Source organism: Orbicella faveolata, unplaced genomic scaffold (genome assembly GCF_042242905.1).
Source record: "Orbicella faveolata isolate gen_17 unplaced genomic scaffold, um_ofav_v1 contig_12, whole genome shotgun sequence".
In the NCBI taxonomy this organism is placed as follows: domain Eukaryota; kingdom Metazoa; phylum Cnidaria; class Anthozoa; order Scleractinia; family Merulinidae; genus Orbicella; species Orbicella faveolata.
In genome coordinates, this window is record NW_028301539.1 from 28288034 (window position 1) to 28307594 (window position 19561).

Below are 19561 nucleotides of genomic sequence, written 5' to 3' on the forward strand. Positions count from 1 at the left end.
TCTTTGGTTAAAACTAGTTGTTAACATTTTAACATTTAACATTTGTATTGAATAGAATTTCAGCCCATCTCTTCTCCCTCCAACCACTCACCCAGACATTTTATCTCCACGTGGCTCAGAACACCTCACTCGTGTCAACGTTTATAACTGGGTAAGCAAGCCAGGTCTAGGAAGCTAAAAGTTCTCAAAAAAGATTTCTCTTGAAAATTAAAAGTTTAATGAAAAATGCTTAGTGGAAAAAGCGCTAATCATGAAAAATAACAATTATCTACATTTTAATATACGGTTATCAACTTTTGAGTTCAATGTAAATATATTGCCCAGTTAATAAGAGGTGTCACAATTTTGTTATTTGTATTAAGACATCAAAATTATTAATGTATGAACAAAAAGAAATACTCTCCAATCACAGGAATAACTTCGACGCGGAAAAAGTCTTAACTTTACACCCTCAACATTTATAAGAGAACGTATAATTATAATTTTTAACATTTCTGTTTAGATATTATCAGATCTAAAATACAATATGAATCATGTACTTCTTATGGTCCTTATTGCACGTGCTTGTAAAAACGATATTGGTTGTCATGGCTGCAGAATACTTTTCTTAATTGCATCACGTTAACACGAAATGCTCTTTAGCCTTAAAAGAAAATTTAATCGGCAACGCCGACGTGGATAGCGCACTTGAGAAAGCCAAAGTTTTATATGTCAAGCCTAAACCTTTCTAGTTTATCTCCTTTCCCCGCCCTACCCGACCAATTTTTTTCCTTGCTCGTTTGCGTGCGTTAGATGTGTAGTTATGGCAGCAGGTGTCGTTTTTCTCAGTGTGATACCCGTAAATCGGGGGGAACTTGGCAATGTTGGGCATAAAGTTGATGAGTACGTCGAAATAGAGGACACCCGAGCTCCAAGGAGGACGAGGGGGCGCGCGGAAGTGAACGCATGTGAATCCACCGTAGGAAAAATGATGGCGGCTGTACGTTTTACCACAATGCCTCGCGAACCTAACACAGCCCAAAAGGCACGAAGAAAGCCTTATAGTTACAATATTTGTCCCTGTACAAAGGATATTAAGTAGCCTAGGTTTGAAGATTTTATAACGTTTCTGTACGTTTTTATAAACGTTGTTTAGGTTTTCGTGCGCTAAGAACTATGGGTAAATGTACCAGTCGCCATCACTTTTCCTATGGAGGATTGCGGTCAACTCTCAAGTCCCCTCTGGTTTTACCTTTTGCACGCGGTCACGAAGACAGTAGCAGTCCGCGTGTATGCGTTTTGTATGGGTAATCTAATGGTAACGAGTGAAATTAGGAAATAATTTCACGTGCGTTTTGTCAATATTCTTAAGGCTAGAGAGATTATTAGAATTTTGACGATATGCAAGTCAAATCATTTCTTAATTTTAAGCGTGTACCATCTGATTACCTTTCAATATCATGGGTGACAAATTACCATCAAAATCGTGGGTTTTTGGCTGGTTTATTGTAATGAGAAATTTCGCGCCAAACGTTAAACGTTGCCATGGCAATTGTATAATTTCACATGTGAAACCATACATTATTACCGCTGACATATCGGGCCAAAATTAAGATGTAATTTGTACGACGTCACCCATGATATTCACCGAGCAATAATCCTGACTTTGCTTGGATATTTGATTAAATTTTTTTGATTCACAGCTTTGCAAAGCGCCCGTTGTCATTCCATTCATGTATTACCGATTTGGATCATGGTCTTTAGAAGTGGCAAAACCTGCGATTTTGTTTCCAATTTTAATTTCGTTGTGGGTATAGAAATTCCGAGAACGATTCAAAAAGGAGGTAAGCTTGGTGTAGCTCTATTATATCATAACAAAAGCGAAATTTTAAAACTGACTTTCAGTATAAAGAAGATTGAACGTCTCCGGTTTTTGACTTAGCTACCATCGTGTTGTTTGATTTATCCTCTCTTACTACCCGACAATAAGATACAGACGATGGAATCTAAGTGCAGTCGTTTTTTATTATTGAAAATCTGTCACACTTTAGAAGCGTTCAGGATAATTTTACACATTTGCAAACTTTCAAACCATCCGAGTACCATCTTCCTTGTACACCTTGATTCGAATCCAAACTCCTAATCCAATGTGACAGCACACCATGAGCATGACCTAATATGATTAAAACGAATGTGCATTAGCATATTTACTATCTCTTATAAGATGCGTTGTTTACGAGTCAGGGCACTTAAAATTTAGTACAGGCAAAGTTCATGGATGAGGTCAGTAAGCAAGGACGACGTGACTGTAACGTTAACCAATACCTTGATTATTCTAGGTACCACAAAACCTTATTCAATAAATGTTCCTTATTACGCGACCAAGTAAGTTCAGAAGGCCAATATCTAACTGCCCCACTGCCGGTCCAATATTCTCTAAGTATTGGACCAGGCACTGTCCCGAATGATCTCGCGAGATCACTTTTGAAGATTTTCGGGTAGTTTTAGTCGTGAAACAAATCTCTCCCAAGCTTGCTTGGGACCGTATCCGGCCGAAGAGTATCTCGATCTTTTCTATACGGACCTCGCTGCACTCGGTCCCTACCGTCAAGACCTCGGACCCTGAAGACTGAACCGTATTTTCTGCGTAAACATTATCCACAAGTGACTTAATGGACAGAATGATCTGTAGCTCACATAGTGGAGACTGATACATAAAGGTATCATGATTGTGAAATTTTGACACGCGCAACCTAATAAGCGGAACTAGGACATTATTTCAACCAATGAAAGGTTCGGCGCCGATTAATACTACATTACTTTCATACTACATCAAATACAATACTAAATACTACATTACTACATTACTACATCCGTTATTGTGAGTAATGTAGTGTTGTAAAAGGAATTGTAAGTAATGTTTGTATTGTAATAAAAATTAAGTTAATAACTATAAGTAATAAGTAACAGTAACAAGTATGTCGCACCATTGTCACGGTATTGCGAGCAGTATTAATGTTCAGCGCCATTGCTATTAATGTCATGTCGTGCGGAAACCATAAAGTGGTGCAGGTTTTATTTGTTATATTGCACACTGATATTACCTTGTTCGCATCAGTTCTTCCTGTTCCTCCTTAGATAAGGATGCTTGAAGGTTTTGATAAATTCTTGATCAGCTATAGAACATTTCCACAATAATAATTATAAGTTGGAAACAATAATTAAAATATTAGTGTTTAAAGTAAAGATTATTTCGAAGGATTCCGGGGACAAATTATTTAAATATCTCTGCTTGCCGTGAGGTAACAAAATTAAAAGCGTTCATTTAAAGGAGCTCTATCACGGCATTTTGAGTTATTCTGGCCGCGTACAAATTTACTCTTAAATTGAAGAAAACCTGAAAATAGTAGTTTATTAAGATAGAAAAACACCAAAGAGATAATAATAAACTGTAAAGGAAAAAGGATGGTTTAAGATGAAGAAGATTAACACGGATTACAAAGGACGAACTTGAAGAATTGAAGTTAAACTTTTTAAGATGCGCAAACAGTGACATAACTCTTAACTCTTAGTGTGCATCATCCAGTTATAATGTACGTGATGCATTTGGAAAACACGACAGAAGCGTAAGAGTTAAGAGCTGGGAGGAGCTGTAGCTTCTTGAGTGCTCTCCAAACTCCTCAAGTGCATCAAAAGTAGGTGACCTGTACAGCTAAAATCAGCAATCAATTGTTTTAACATTGCTAATTTAAATAATGTACGACGATGCCCACCGCGTGAAACATAAATTTTCGCGGTGAGACGAAGTTAACTTTGTTCATCTTATAAAAGTGTACATCATTGTTGCATGGGTCATGATTCACGGTCATGCGTAAACTGAGTTTTAATGCGCAGCTTTGTTGATGCTACAAAGACGCTTGAAGTATACCACAAAATGAGAAATCAAAGAATTGCTTCGCTTTGTTCTACTGAGTTGGAGGTAACCAGGCCTTTTCTAGATCTTAGAGATCTTATCCTCGCCTGATATAAGTTCCATGTGCATCACCCGATATACATTTTAATTATGTAAGGCCCCTTCCATACTAAGTCCGAGGAATTTGAAAACGCAGCTTTATTTCTACGGTTAGGCCTATCGTTCGTTCTAATCCGTCACGAAAACGGAGCTTTTCGAAAACGCTCTTCAAACCGGAGGAATTGGAAAACGCCGCCTTTGCGTTTTAGCGAGAACAGAGAACATTTTGAAAACGGAGCTTTTCGAAAACGATGAGATCACGAGAATAATGTGATTTCCCTGACGGATTTTCCTCAAACACGAATTGTCGCGTTTTCAAATTCCTCCTTGCATGGCGTAGACGGGGCCTCAGTTGAATGCTCACCTTCTGGACAGGGCCTGTCATTACAAGGCCTGGTCTCCTGCAGGGGGCCATCACAGTCTTTTCCATACCCCTGGGGAGGGGGATTAGTACAGGTTCTGTTTCTCAATTGAACTCCATCACCACAGGTCAGACTGCAGTCAGACCAGAAACCCCAGCGAGAAAAGTTGCCATCCACACCTGAAAATCAAGAGTATTCTTGAGATAAGCGTGTAAATGATTACCGAAGCTCACTGTCCAAGGATAATAAAGAAAATGACCTCGTTCTTTTATGAGATAGGCTCTTAGTACTATTACGTGTTGAATAGTTAACTTGACTTCCGCCTGAAAGCGAATACTGAGTTTCAAATCAACTCGGAAAAGGTGAAAACAAATTTTTACCCCGATCGTAGTTCAACGGGGTAGGGGTGGGGGTGGTGGTTGGTGTAACACGTTCGGTTTGGTCTACTATCAGGAGACGTACAAACGGCTCTTCAGGAGTCAATCGAAAGTGCTTTTAATCAAGTCTCTTACTTTCGTGATCTTACACGTTCAGTGAGCTATCGAGAGTATTGAATATAAAAGTGATGCCAGTCATACTATGATCAAATGTCACGTGAATCGTATCAATGTCAATAAATAATCTATTGTGTCCATATTGTAACAGTTGGAGCGGCTGGACCCTCCTTGGGTTGAATTTCTCTCTAATTAGACAGACCACAATCATTTTGAATTTAGTAGCCAGTTGTTGGCTTGTGGTTATGACATTATATGATGGCAAATGATGTCATTAAATCTACCATTTTGGATCCGTCATTTGGATTTTATTATTTTCTCAAGGAAGTCGGAAAATAACATAAATTGATGATAAGTTAGTCCAAACAGACAGAATACAAAAGAGTACTAATTCTGCAAAGCTGCTCGAGACAACTTACAACTGGAAAAATAGTTATTAAGATGAAGAATTCTGTTAAAATAAGACAAAATTACGCTTCATCTGCGGTTACAGAAGTAGTTGTCAGTGTTATTTGCCCGCCAGGGGTCCGTATTCAGCGAAAAATTCTCGTACTCAAAACCTCTGGCACAGCTTTTTCCGGACCGACCAAGGACGGCAAATATCGCGTTTATTTCATTCTCAATGGTATTGCTTTGAAAGTAACTTTGTGTCGAATTTCAATCAAAGCCAATCAGATTCAAAGATTTAGGATTGTGGACCGCTGAGAAGCTGAAGAAAAAAAAAATAAAACAAGAAATCCAACTTTCCACAGGGGACTAATGAATTAATGAACAACTATACCAATGCGCTTAGCATCATAGGTTTAAAAGTTACGAAATAAACTCCTTGCACGTCCAAGGGTGTAGCTTCAGTTCACTTACTGCAAGTTTCAGCCAGAATGTCATCAAACAAATCTGACAGCTCATCATAGTTGCTGGAGCTGTAAGCATTTTTTCCTGCAATTTCTTCCAGTTGGCCTTGAAAGTTCTCATACCGGCCAATCCCAACCGCCACAAGGTGAACATTTTTGGCCTTTGGACGGGAAAAAGTCAAGGAAAGAAAAAAGATAACTCAAATCCTTTCGTGTTTGAGATAATAATAATAATAATAATAATAATAATAATAATAATAATAATAATAATAATAATAATAATAATAATAATCAACGGGGTCCTGCCGACTAAGAATTAAAAACTAATAAATAAGAATTATAAAGATATATAAAATGAGATACATATTAAGGCATTATTACACTATTACATAAATATAATAAATATAATTCTGACCCATATATATTATTACATACGGGTGAGCAGATTAAAAATAGAAAACCAACAGTGGTGATGAACATTTTAAAAACATGCATTTTATTTTATTTATTTTATTTTAAGCATTTTAATGCCAATGTCAGCAGTGAAAAGCTTTTACTTTATTAAGAGGCCCTGCGCCTAAGAAACGACCGATGATTTCCGGCTAAAAAATAAAATCGGCCGATTTTTATCTCCCAAGCAGAGGTTACCGAATACTATTTAAAAATGAATTTCTTTTGTTTCAGTTTCGCTTTAAACCAAAAATATCGCGCCACAAACTTTTTCCGTCTGATAGCAGCAAAGTCAGGCCGAAAATAAGCCCCCGCAAAAAACTGTTCAGAAATTACTATCGCAACGCAAAATAATGAGAAAACTACACAGTGTTGAAGAAAAAGGTCTTTTAATGCAATATCATTCGATAAACATCAAAAAACTGCCGAAGCGATTAACAAATAAAGTTTCAAATATTGCATACTAAATTAGATGGAGTGTTGGAACTGATTTTAAAATAATTATTTCTCAAAAGTTCAACGCTTTTGAAAGCAATCACAGTGATGAATCAGACATTGGACGGATATACATCACGTTTCTGGAAAAACATTTTTCGGCCAAAGTATATTGACTTTGTACAAAGCGTTCAAAGTTACCGTGTTTACCGTTATCCTGCTACTTCGGCGAAACATTTCTCTTTTGCCAATACGGCCGTGGATAGCGTGGTAAACGCCACTTTAAACCTTGCTAGGCATTCAAAGACCATCCTGAGTAGAAGAACGTAGAATTAAAAGAGAAAGGAAGATGAAAAATACGCAGAAAAAGAAAATAACTCGAAATTACCATCTGCTAACGAAAGTTGAATCTGGAAAATGTCGTGGCGTGACAGCGGCCATTGACGTCATTTGTATAAATAGCGGCGGAATCCAAACGAATGCACAAATAGGAAAACAATTTTTCCCGGCCAGAAAACGTTTAGTGGAACAATGTTATGTTATTTTTCACAAATGATGGTCACTGAAAAAGAAATACTTCCCCAACCGCCACACCGTTTTGGCTGCAGCGTGATCTGAGTTATTGGGTTACGACTGGATCCCTAGCCGCTGACCACCCGAAGGACATTGCAGACTCGTTTTCCCACGCTCTTGCGACTTGACGTGACAAATGACGTCAATGGCCGCTGTCACGCCACGACATTTTCCAGATTCAACTTTCGTTAGCAGATGGTAATTTCGAGTTATTTTCTTTTTCCGCGTATTTTTCATCTTCCTTTCTCTTTTAATTCTACGTTCTTCTACTCAGGATGGTCTTTGAATGCCTAGCAAGGTTTAAAGTGGCGTTTACCACGCTATCCACGGCCGTATTGGCAAAAGAGAAGTGTTTCGCCGAAGTAGCAGGATAACGGTAAACACGGTAACTTTGAACGCTTTGTACAAAGTCAATATACTTTGGCCGAAAAATGTTTTTCCAGAAACGTGATGTATATCCGTCCAATGTCTGATTCATCACTGTGATTGCTTTCAAAAGCGTTGAACTTTTGAGAAATAATTATTTTAAAATCAGTTCCAACACTCCATCTAATTTAGTATGCAATATTTGAAACTTTATTTGTTAATCGCTTCGGCAGTTTTTTGATGTTTATCGAATGATATTGCATTAAAAGACCTTTTTCTTCAACACTGTGTAGTTTTCTCATTATTTTGCGTTGCGATAGTAATTTCTGAACAGTTTTTTGCGGGGGCTTATTTTCGGCCTGATTTTGCTGCTATCAGACGGAAAAAGTTTGTGGCGCGATATTTTTGGTTTAAAGCGAAACTGAAACAAAAGAAATTCATTTTTAAATAGTATTCGGTAACCTCTGCTTGGGAGATAAAAATCGGCCGATTTTATTTTTTAGCCGGAAATCATCGGTCGTTTCTTAGGCGCAGGGCCTCTTAAGAGAGCTTTTCCATTGTGTCACTTTACAGACAGTTTCCATTTGAAACGTCTTAAATTTCTACTGCAGATGTGGACGTTTTCTGTCTAGGCTCCAGACCCCCATAGCGTGCAAATGCTGACGTATTTCCGGCTGTCGCTTGTTTCCGCCGAAAATAACGTCTGCGAACCCGAGCCAGGAAACGATATCTGTGACGTAGGAATTTTAAGCCAATCACAATTTAGCTCAAGTAGCCCCAGAACTACTGCGCGAGGTATTCGCTGCGAGGAGCACTGGAGTTTCATTCTATCATGGAATCTGATTGGCCAAGGAGAAACAAAAGTCATTACGTCACGGAAATCGTTTCCTGGCTCGGGTTCGCAGACGTTATTTTCGGCGGAGACAGCCGGAAATACGTCTGCGTTTGCAGGCTAAGACCCCTATTGATACAGTATAAATAATTTTCCAATAATGTTAACGGTTATACTTTTGAAAATGTACGTTGACTAGCATACGAAACGTCAAGTTTGTAAAATGCATGTTTTTAAAATGTTTATCACCGCTGTTTGTTTTATATTTTTAATCAAGCTACGATGGCCGAAGACCAAGAGTTTATATGGGTCAGCAGAGTTACACAATAAAGGTTGAAGCATAATAAAGTGTCATGACACGTAGTACCAATATACACATAATCCATCAAACAAATTGAAATCTCAATGATAGCAAAATAAGTTGACACGATGACACGAAAAGTCATCAGACTTACTCCCTTCCCAGCTAATGTCACCGCACTTTATGGATTACTCTTTGGACATTGTGGGCTACATTGGCCGCCCAGGATCAACATTTCTGAACAAAATTAAGTTGTTGCTTTTAAACCTTTAAACATCACAAAATATTTAGAATCCATTCCACGCGCATTTGCCCGAATGTAATCAAGGCTGTATAGTATTTACACACTTACCTTTAACAAAGGAGTTATTTCAGATAATGGTTTTGAATCAGGATGGGTCCTACCATCCGTTAGAAGAATTAGAACATTTGGGTACTCCGGCCGGTCTCCTCCCTCCTCGCTAAAGAGCTTCTTGTAGGCAGTGATCAATGCTTTGTCAATGAAGGTACGTTGGCCAAAAGTGATGGGCAGATTATCAATTAACTGATGGACAGCGTCGTTGCTGTAGAACTGCTCGTCTGCAAAAGTGCTTAGAACGTTTGCCTTCTGGTTAAACGTTATTATGGCCGTGTGTGTCGCATCTGGGCCGATGTGCATTGCGTCAATGAGTTGAAGAAGAAAACCCTTAAGTAACAAGAAGTTTGACACACCCAGACTCTTGGTCTTGTCCACCAAAAATGCCACGTCCATTCCCTTAGATTTTTCACAAGGATCTGGGGCTACAAGAACAAATAGTCAAAGTACGCAACTCAGTTCAAATCGAATCCAACCAACACTGAACTTGTGTCAAACTACTAGATGGCTGTGGCCACAGGGAGCCTTCTGATCGGCCATTTCCGAGATACATTATAGAACAGTTAAACTCTGGAATTCACTGGACTATACTCTTAAGTTAAAATCGACGCTAACGGACTTCAAACGTTGCCTGCAGAAGAGGAGTTTAATTTCAAACTTTTTAGAGACTTTAAAATTGTTTTTTCTTTTGTTATTTCTATCCTATTAGTTCGATTTGCATATAAATAATTGGTAAATGTGTTAATTAGTTACTTAATAATTAATTAATTAATTAATTGAGTTGTACATAGAGTTTTTAATTAATTTAATTTTTAATAGTTCTATCTTATTCCGAAAAGCCCTTTTGGGACGAGTAAAGTGTGTATGTATCATGTATGTATGTATTATGCCGCTGTTTCAAACGAGGCCTCGCGCTAAATCTCTCATATCAAAATGAGTTGCGAGTTCGTAATACACCCGTAGATGGTGAAAATACAAGTGATTATATGAAAGATCATATATTTGAACTGCGGAGAAAGATATGAAGACATGATTGATCATCGCAGTTATATACAAAGCTTAAGCAGTAGTAAAATTAAAGCCTGAAAAAATCTTCACCATCGTGACCAGCCCCCAGATGGCTTGATAGCTCAGTTGTTAGAGCACTGCACCGGTATCACAGAGGTCATGGGTGCGAATACCGTTCAAGCTTGAATTTTTTTCAGGCTTTAATTTCACAACCGCTTAATCTGTGTAAATGACTGTGATGATCAATCATGTCTTCCGCAAAACTCGACATTATTAGTAAGATTATACTTACGACAGGTTAGCGTTGTGATGTCTTGAATAACCTCACCAATACTAGCATAGTCGTCCACAAAAATCAAGTTTTTCCCTCCAATAAAGTCTAGTACTTCGCGATTCTTTGGCCTCCGCGCCTCTGGACCGATGGCAACGACGATAATGTGGACGGCTTTCGCCTGAAATTAAGTTAAAATCAAAATCTTACGGCTGCTAGAAATCTCTTTTTCACAATCACTTCCTTCACAGGCCATGCAAACATACGTCCGGAACAGTGTCCAAAACGTTACACCTGATAATATTGCCCAGTCCCCCATCCAAGGTTAAGGACGCCAGGGAATGGGAAAGGGAAAAGCCGAGAGGAAAGGCTGAGGATGGGGACTGGATGGAGGAGACGTTTTCATCCGAGAAAGGAAATCTCGCTCGCTCGCACTAATCTTTGATCATGAAGATTAATTAATGCTTGGTTTTATTGTTGTCATTATATGGACACTTTTTTGGTTTTTAATCGTTCTCTTTAAGAACACATAATTTTTCAGGATGCTAAAGCTGAAATAGGGGTATAATTAGCTCTAATCGTAACAGTTGTCTCGCCTCACGGCCTTGTCTTTAGCGCTGAATGTGCACAGGAGGTCCCTCCTGGATGTACAAGCTATCTTCATTACAAAAAATATATATATCTAACTCAAACGGCCGCGAAAAAACCAAACTTGTAAAACTGATTCCGAACAGTGAACATAACATAGTTGAGCTCAATTCGGACTGCATTGATTTATGATTAAATTAATATAACTGCTAAGTAGTGAACTCGCCTTTAGTGCTACAATGTCAAGGAAAAAGTCCTCTGTGTCAGGGTGTGATTTTCCGTCGGTGAACAAAACCATGGCACTTCGGACTCCAGCCCTTTGTCCACTTCCCTCCGTGAACATGACATTCTTGGCAGTCCCAAGTGCTTTGTCAAGGCGGGTAGGCATGTTCAGTTGTTCTAAACGGTTGTTTATCAAATCATCTACAGCTTTGTTGCTATAGTAACGGCTATCATTGAACGTGTTGTGAAGCGTGCTTGTCCTGTCGAACGTTTCAAGTGATACGTGAGTTCCCTCAGGTGAGATATCAAATTGGCTCACCAGACTCGCCAGCGCTTTCCTCAATTTTGGAAGGTTTGTGTACTTGATGCTCCTTGTCGTGTCAATCAACAGACCAAGATCAAGTTTGCATTTGGAAATTTCTGAAAGAAAGAAACGGAAACAAGGACAGCGTGTCACTAAACAGTTTCTGTAAAATTATTAGTAAGTGGGTTTGTTGTTTTTTGCTCGCTTGTCTAGACAATGTACATCGAAGAAGGATAGGTTTTGAAAAACATTTAGCTGTAAAAAAAAAGTGCGATAAAATATTTCTCAAAAACATTGTGAAAAGCTAAAAAGCTCAAAAGCTAGACGAAGTTTCGACGTTTTCACAACATCATTATCAAGTTAAAAAGTTAAGAATTAAATTACAAATCTTAAAATACTAATAAGAACAATAGACGGCTTAACTTCTCTAGGCTTAAGGTCTTGTTCCAATTTCCTGCTCACAAAATTAACACAGGTTGTAATGTGGGACCAACCTTATGAATAAGGCCGCGAAATTGCCTGCAAACTGCATTGGCAGATACTTGATCCTTAAAAGGAAGACTTATTCCGATCTTACAACTGCTTTCCGGTTTTCTCTTCTACTACCTGTTCTGATACATTACGAAGAAAACTACTAATGATGGAATCTATGGAAACCCTGGGATAGTCTAAGCGACTGAAAATAGAGCGCAATTTGTCGCATTCTAAGTTGAAAGCTTCTGGTGTGGAAGATAACGCACAAGCGCGGTGTAACATTTTCTTTAATTTTGAGTCTTTGTAACGTTTATCAGTGTGACTGTGGAATGTATAGCGAACCTCCACTAACGACCACCATTTTGTCCCGGCGAGCGGTCCATGCATTCACTTTTATTTTACCCTCTCTACGACGGCCTTCTCCCCGCAACGTAACGGCAACTACCAGGAGAACGCGTGCCAACTGCCAAAATGATCTCTCCACAACGGCCAGTTAGTAAACGACTGACGAACGATGTTAACTTACAAAAGCCCGATTTTTATTGTAATAGGTCACCAAACGCGATCCATATCACGCGCGTCGGTCTCTGTTTCTGTTTGATACAGTTTGATCGTGTTATGTATTCGTGTTACGTACTAAAATGAACATTAAAAAAAAAAATGTTGCACCCCGGAATAAAGGGAAAGCAGGTTTCATATTACACCACTACCTCCCCATAAAGGCCACTTCTTTCTGTTCCTATGGTGGCCCGGTTGTGGAGATGTTCGACTGTAGTGACTCTCGTGGAAACATGGGATGAACTACCTGAGAGGTCGTCAGTCGCACTTAGCCTTATCCGGTAAATGGTCACAATGAACGACTTGACCACAAGTTCCAGACTGTCATGCAGAGCTCGTGTTAGTTCCCCCGGATGGAAGGCTATTCCATCGCAGAATTGCCATCAACTTTAAATTTGCCGGTAACGATGTAAACAGATCGGTGGGAGTAAAAACTGTTAGTATAATGAGGGTGGTAAAGGTGGGGTACCAATCACGCATCACACTGAATTTTTCTATTAAATCACGCATCACGGAGAATTTTCTTCAGCAATCATGCGCCACGTAAAAAGAAGTAAGTACATCGCCAATTTCACTTTCTTGACCCCAAAGCAGCGTTAAAAGAAGAACTCTGCCGATTCAACCAGAAAAATGCATTGACAAATATGTGACCTCTCACGCGAAAACGTTCCTTACAGTATCCGTTCGAACGGCTGAACGCAGGGCAAGTGAACTGATAATTTGAATAACGATAGTCAATTTACTTGTTCCAAGATATCTTAAGACCACTTGGTTCTACATGAGTTGGGAACCACCGAATATAATGAGCAATGACTCTAGAAACGATTTAATGAAATGCGAACTGTGAAGGTAAATGTAGGTATATACATGTGGACTCTAGAAACGATTTAATGAAATGCGAACTGTGAGGATAAATGAGGGATTCCTGAGATGTGGGCTGTGTAAGTATATGTTGGGAATTAATATGATGAAAGCTGTGTAGGTATATGTAGGGGATAAATGAGACGTAGGCTTTGTAAGTGTATGTGGGGGATTAATGAGATGTGGGCTGTGTAGGTATATGTAGGGGATTAATGACATGTGTTGCTGTGTAGGTATATGTGGGGGATTAATGAGATGTGGGCTGTGTAGGTATATGTTGGGAATTAATACGATGAAAGCTGTGTAGTTATATGTGGGGGATTGATGAGGTGTATGCTGTGTAGGTATATGTGGGGGATTGATGAGATGTAGGCTTTGTAGGTATATGTGGGGGATTAATGAGATGTAGGATGTGTAGGTATATGTAGGGGATTAATGAGACGTAGGCTGTGTAGGTATATGTGGGGGGTTGATGAGATGTAGGTTTTGTAGGTATATGTAGGGGACTAATGAGATGTAGGCTGTGTAGGTATATGTGGGGAATTGATGAGATGTAGGCTTTGTAGGTATATGTGGGGGAGCAATGAGATGTAGGCTGTGTAGGTATATGTAGGGGACTAATGAGATGTAGGCTGTGTAGGTATATGTGGGGAATTGATGAGATGTAGGCTGTGTAGGTATATGTAGGGGACTAATGAGATGTAGGCTGTGTAGGTATATGTAGGGGACTAATGAGATGTAGGCTGTGTAGGTATATGTGGGGAATTGATGAGATGTAGGCTGTGTAAGTATATGTAGGGGATTAATGAGATGTAGGCTGTGTAGGTATATGTAGGGGACTAATGAGATGTAGGCTGTGTAGGTATATGTGGGGAATTGATTAGATGTAGGCTTTGTAGGTATATGTGGGGGAGCAATGAGATGTAGGCTGTGTAGGTATATGTAGGGGACTAATGAGATGTAGGCTGTGTAGGTATATGTGGGGAATTGATGAGATGTAGGCTGTGTAGGTATATGTAGGGGACTAATGAGATGTAGGCTGTGTAGGTATATGTAGGGGACTAATGAGATGTAGGCTGTGTAGGTATATGTGGGGAATTGATGAGATGTAGGCTGTGTAGGTATATGTAGGGGATTAATGAGATGTAGGCTGTGTAGGTATATGTAGGGGACTAATGAGATGTAGGCTGTGTAGGTATATGTGGGGAATTGATGAGATGTAGGCTGTGTAGGTATATGTAGGGGACTAATGAGATGTAGGCTGTGTAGGTATATGTGGGGAATTGATGAGATGTAGGCTGTGTAGGTATATGTAGGGGACTAATGAGATGTAGGCTTTGTAGGTATATGTGGGGGATTAATGAGATGTAGGCTGTGTAGGTATATGTAGGGGACTAATGAGATGTAGGCTGTGTAGGTATATGTGGGGAATTGATGAGATGTAGGCTGTGTAGGTATATGTAGGGGACTAATGAGATGTAGGCTGTGTAGGTATATGTGGGGAATTGATGAGATGTAGGCTGTGTAAGTATATGTAGGGGATTAATGAGATGTAGGCTGTGTAGGTATATGTAGGGGACTAATGAGATGTAGGCTGTGTAGGTATATGTGGGGAATTGATGAGATGTAGGCTTTGTAGGTATATGTGGGGGAGCAATGAGATGTAGGCTGTGTAGGTATATGTAGGGGACTAATGAGATGTAGGCTGTGTAGGTATATGTGGGGAATTGATGAGATGTAGGCTGTGTAGGTATATGTAGGGGACTAATGAGATGTAGGCTGTGTAGGTATATGTAGGGGACTAATGAGATGTAGGCTGTGTAGGTATATGTGGGGAATTGATGAGATGTAGGCTGTGTAGGTATATGTAGGGGATTAATGAGATGTAGGCTGTGTAGGTATATGTAGGGGACTAATGAGATGTAGGCTGTGTAGGTATATGTGGGGAATTGATGAGATGTAGGCTGTGTAGGTATATGTAGGGGACTAATGAGATGTAGGCTGTGTAGGTATATGTGGGGGAGTAATGAGATGTAGGCTTTGTAGGTATATGTGGGGGATTAATGAGATGTAGGCTGTGTAGGTATATGTAGGGGACTAATGAGATGTAGGCTGTGTAGGTATATGTGGGGAATTGATGAGATGTAGGCTGTGTAGGTATATGTAGGGGACTAATGAGATGTAGGCTGTGTAGGTATATGTGGGGAATTGATGAGATGTAGGCTGTGTAGGTATATGTGGGGGATTAATGAGATGTAGGCTGTGTAGGTATATGTAGGGGACTAATGAGATGTAGGATATGTAGGTATATGTGAGGAATTGATGAGATGTAGGCTTTGTAGGTATATGTGGGGGATTAATGAGATGTAGGCTGTGTAGGTATGCATTGGAGATTAATGATATGTAGGATATGTAGGTATATGTAGGGGATTAATGAGATGTAGGATGTGTAGGTATATGTAGAGGAATAAATGCAGTGAAGTTAACTGACCGCCCAACCATCCGGGTGGTGTCGCACTTATAAAGCGAAAGAACAAAAGGCTTGGTTGTGAACGAATGAGGAAGCGCTGAGTCATAGCCAAACCGGACAAACGAGTTTCTGACACTGGCTGGATTTGATTATTCAAAAGGGCGGCCATACCTTAATTCAAGGCTATAATATGCTAATTTGCTAAAGATTCTTTGTATGCACGCTTAAGTTCTGCAACGGCTTCGTAATTTATGCTATACATACAGTTATATATTAAAATACGCGTTCACCTTGAGTATCTTGAATTACAGTAGCCAGATTAAGCCTTGATTGATGACGTTCGTTTAAGGTTCTCTCTGGCATCTACTATTACACGTTGCAGCGAAAGGGTAGATCAAATTCGTCGACAACGTCTACCGTCTACGAATGCCCACGAGCGAAAACAACTTTCGGTGCCTCGCCGCCTAAGGCATCGCAGTTTTCAATGTTATTCCACTAGATATCATTGTCTCCGCAACATTTAGATCTGAGGTCAATTAAGTGGCGAGATCCTCGAGAACTGGAAGCTATGGAAAGAGAAATACTGTAATAATTGCTTAGTTTGGAGCGGGAAAGCCAAGAGTATCAACTCGCCATGTTCAAGGACGTTATTGCTGACGATGGCCTTTCAGTGTTCAAAGCCTTGAGCTATACATAAGACGAAGATGTAAACGATTACCGTGTAGTAATGGGGAAGATGAAAACGTATTGCATCGGCGAAGTAACGTAAACGAGATTGTTTCAGTAGGAGGGAAAAACTTCCTACCGAAACGCTCGACAACTTAATCGCTGAATTAAAAAGAACGTTGGCGAAGAGCTGCAATTTATGTTTATGGTTTTTACACGATACTCTCATCTAGGTCTGCGTTCGATATGGTCTTGGGATAAAACATAAACAACTTGAGCACAAAGCAGCCACTTAGGATGACAGACCCCGTGTTAAAAAAGTGTATCGACCTTCCAGCATCCGAGGTGCAAATATAGGGATCTTAACAATGACGGCGACGCCGAGGACAACGCCTTGTAAAATTGAATTTGTCCAGGATGCCTATGGCTCTAAAACCTCGCTCAGGCTAAATATGTAACGACGGCTTTCAATTCTAAATGGAAATACGAAAAATTAGCAGTTCGGCTCATCGTTCGCGGTCATTTTTCGTTGTTGTTTTGCAGAGGACGGCTATGAACTGTACAAAGGTTCACTGAACACACTCGTACAACCATTGTTTTGCTCATTAAACCTTTTGTTTGGTTTGACGTCGTGATTTGCTCCAGGCTCTGTCCACACTACGCCGGAGGAATTTAAAAACGCATACAGCTTTATTTCTACGGTTAGGCCTACGGTCCAGAGTAACCCGTCACGAAAACGGAGCTTTTCGAGAACGCTCCTCAAACCGGACCAATTTGAAAACGCCGGCTTTTCGTGTAGACCGAAAACATTTTAAAACGGACCTTTTCGAACACCATAGGATCAGGAGAACCATGTGATTTTCCTGGCCGAGATTTCCTCCAACAAAAATATAAAACGATCGGTGATTGTTGCGTTTTTAAATTCCTCCGATGTAGTGTGAACAACCTGGCCTAAGCTTCCTAGGCTCCTAATGAAGTATATAATCAGACGGCGTTTTTCAATAAGTCCAAAGAGAAAAAAATCGGAGGTCCCGCGCAAAGGAGAAATGCACCATAAATAAACACCGTAAACAAAATAAATATTTAGGAGTGGAACTCTTTAAGGACCTCGATCAAGTTTAATATTCGTTTCAAGATGGTTGCCATATTATACTTGCATTGTTGTTGTTTCACATGATCCTCTTTCCAACGCGTAAAACAGACGGGATTCTAATATCGAGAGATAAAGTTCCAGGCGAGGGCTGACTGTTACTAGCATTATCATCCTTGGTCCTTCATCGATAATTCAAACATTTTAGAAAACCATCTTAATAACGATGGTATTCACTTGAACAGAAAGGGCACAGCTCTTTTAGTTAAAAATATTTCCTTTGCATATCCGTAATATCTTAATTAGGATATGTTGGGGACTGAGTCTGCATGCCCAAATGAGTTTTCTTCCAAATCGAATACAATGACAGTAGGTTACTCTCTTCCCATAAACAGAGGATTTAAATTTATTTCTAACTATAATGTGCCGAAGTGCCACCGCGCCTACTGCAACTTGAGAATTTTAATGAGTGCTGGGAATGGCGATAGGAATTTTAATCGCTCTATGATCACCCTAGCGAGCACGACGTCTCCACTTCCTGTAATCAGGTCCCAGTCACTCCACATCCTTACAATATTTTGTTAACCGTGACTAGATCTATCAAGAATGTCTCCAGCCAAATTCCTTTGTGGCTCACTTTTATTAGCAGTTACAATCCGTAAGTATGTGTTTTGCTTACCTGCAGCAGTTGACAAGGAGAGTCCGAGAGAAAGAACCGCAAAAAACAGAACCCTCATATTGTTCCTCCTGAAATCAAGAGGATTAAAAAGCGAGGGAAGTCAACATATGTCGTTTTACACCCATATAGCTTGCAGAATGTGGCCGCCACAGGTTCAGGAGAGGAAAACACATAGTCGGCTCACCAAGCTAGGGTGGCGTTTACTCACGAAGTTGGAGCATGCATGTTGCCAATTTTTAGGTTGAAGGGTGATACCAGTTTGGGAAACACAGACAAGAGAAGCATAACATGGCGATTGCTGACCTTGTCAGCAAATGTTTGATTCTAAAGAGATCAAGGGGAAAACTATGGATTTTCTGAAGTAGGGCGGGATAAATGCTGTTTATTCGTAAAACAAACCAGAGCGAAACTTCCAGTCAGACTCTATCCTTCATTCGAGGATTTTTATCAACCTGAATGTAGGTTAATAACTGCTTTTTTGTTTGTGTGCGTGTTCCCATAATAAAAGTAACGAATGTGTTCGCTATTTCTGGACCAACCATAGCAGTTACAATTTCCTAAAATGTGATTGGTGCATAAAATGCTGTATTTTGCACTAATTTTGATCGCTCGTGGGATTACAAACCGAATTGGACTTCACTCAGTCCTATTAACATTATAAATCGCCCATCAAGCAGATCGGGCATTAAAAACTTCCAGCTAAGGGAATCAGTAAAAAACATAGGGACTCACCTTAACTCTTCAGATCTCCGAGATGTTGACTTAACTGGGCTCGCAATTCAATTGAACTGCTCAAGATATTTAAATAGAATTTAACGCGACTCTTTTGCAGCTAACATAATCCCCTTCCTTTGACTGTAGGGATCAAACTAAAAACAATAGAAAGGACAAAAGGTTGCTAACAAAAGCCAAAATGGACAAAAAGACAAAACATTTCAAGCCCTCTCCGCGTCGGTAATTAATTGCAAAAATTCTGAACTACTAAGATATCTTGTCAGAGTTGCCGTTTCTTTTTCATTTCCTCATCCTGATTTGAGTTTCAAGTGTTCTGTCGTTTTCAGTTTTTAACTGCTCAGTATCTATTTAAATCAGTTAAAGACACGAAAAAGAACTAGATATTTAAACAGAGTTCAAAGCGACTCTTATGCAGTAATATAAACATAATCCCCTCCCTTTGATTTAATGGATCAAACTAAAAACAATAGAAAGTAAAAAGGCAGCCAACAAAAGCTACATTGAACGGCAGTAGGACTTATCTCATGTTTTCGAAATTTAGTATATGAGTTTTCGATGCAGTATTCTTTTGTGCACCTCATTTTTAAGACAAAACCGATCCTGCGTCATAAATGTAAACCCCGGT

General features: G+C 39.6%; 2 protein-coding genes and 2 long non-coding RNA genes across 4 annotated transcripts; 1 reads left to right on the forward strand and 3 right to left on the reverse strand.

Moving 5' to 3' along the window:
- Positions 1-1984: 1984 nt before the first annotated feature.
- Positions 1985-10953, reverse strand: LOC110058437 (collagen alpha-6(VI) chain-like). Its single transcript, XM_089281483.1, has 7 exons — positions 10891-10953; positions 10311-10470; positions 9008-9435; positions 5709-5859; positions 4356-4532; positions 3084-3155; positions 1985-2152 (listed from the first exon to the last, which is right to left on the reverse strand). Exons 1-6 carry the CDS (start codon positions 10951-10953, stop codon positions 3094-3096), a joined length of 1041 nt encoding a protein of 346 aa, XP_089137609.1. The 3' UTR covers positions 1985-2152; positions 3084-3093.
- LOC149117424 (uncharacterized) lies at positions 6266-7090 on the reverse strand. The gene is made up of 2 exons (XR_016205651.1): positions 6972-7090; positions 6266-6895 (listed from the first exon to the last, which is right to left on the reverse strand). It is a non-coding gene; the product is annotated as an uncharacterized LOC149117424 (long non-coding RNA).
- On the forward strand, positions 7291-7805 carry LOC149117425 (uncharacterized). The gene is made up of 2 exons (XR_016205652.1): positions 7291-7354; positions 7431-7805. It is a non-coding gene; the product is annotated as an uncharacterized LOC149117425 (long non-coding RNA).
- LOC149117426 (von Willebrand factor A domain-containing protein 1-like) lies at positions 10554-19056 on the reverse strand. The gene is made up of 3 exons (XM_089283154.1): positions 18934-19056; positions 18202-18269; positions 10554-11519 (listed from the first exon to the last, which is right to left on the reverse strand). Exons 2-3 carry the CDS (start codon positions 18257-18259, stop codon positions 11044-11046), a joined length of 534 nt encoding a protein of 177 aa, XP_089139280.1. The 5' UTR covers positions 18260-18269; positions 18934-19056; the 3' UTR covers positions 10554-11043.
- Between the last annotated feature and the right edge of the window lie 505 nt (positions 19057-19561).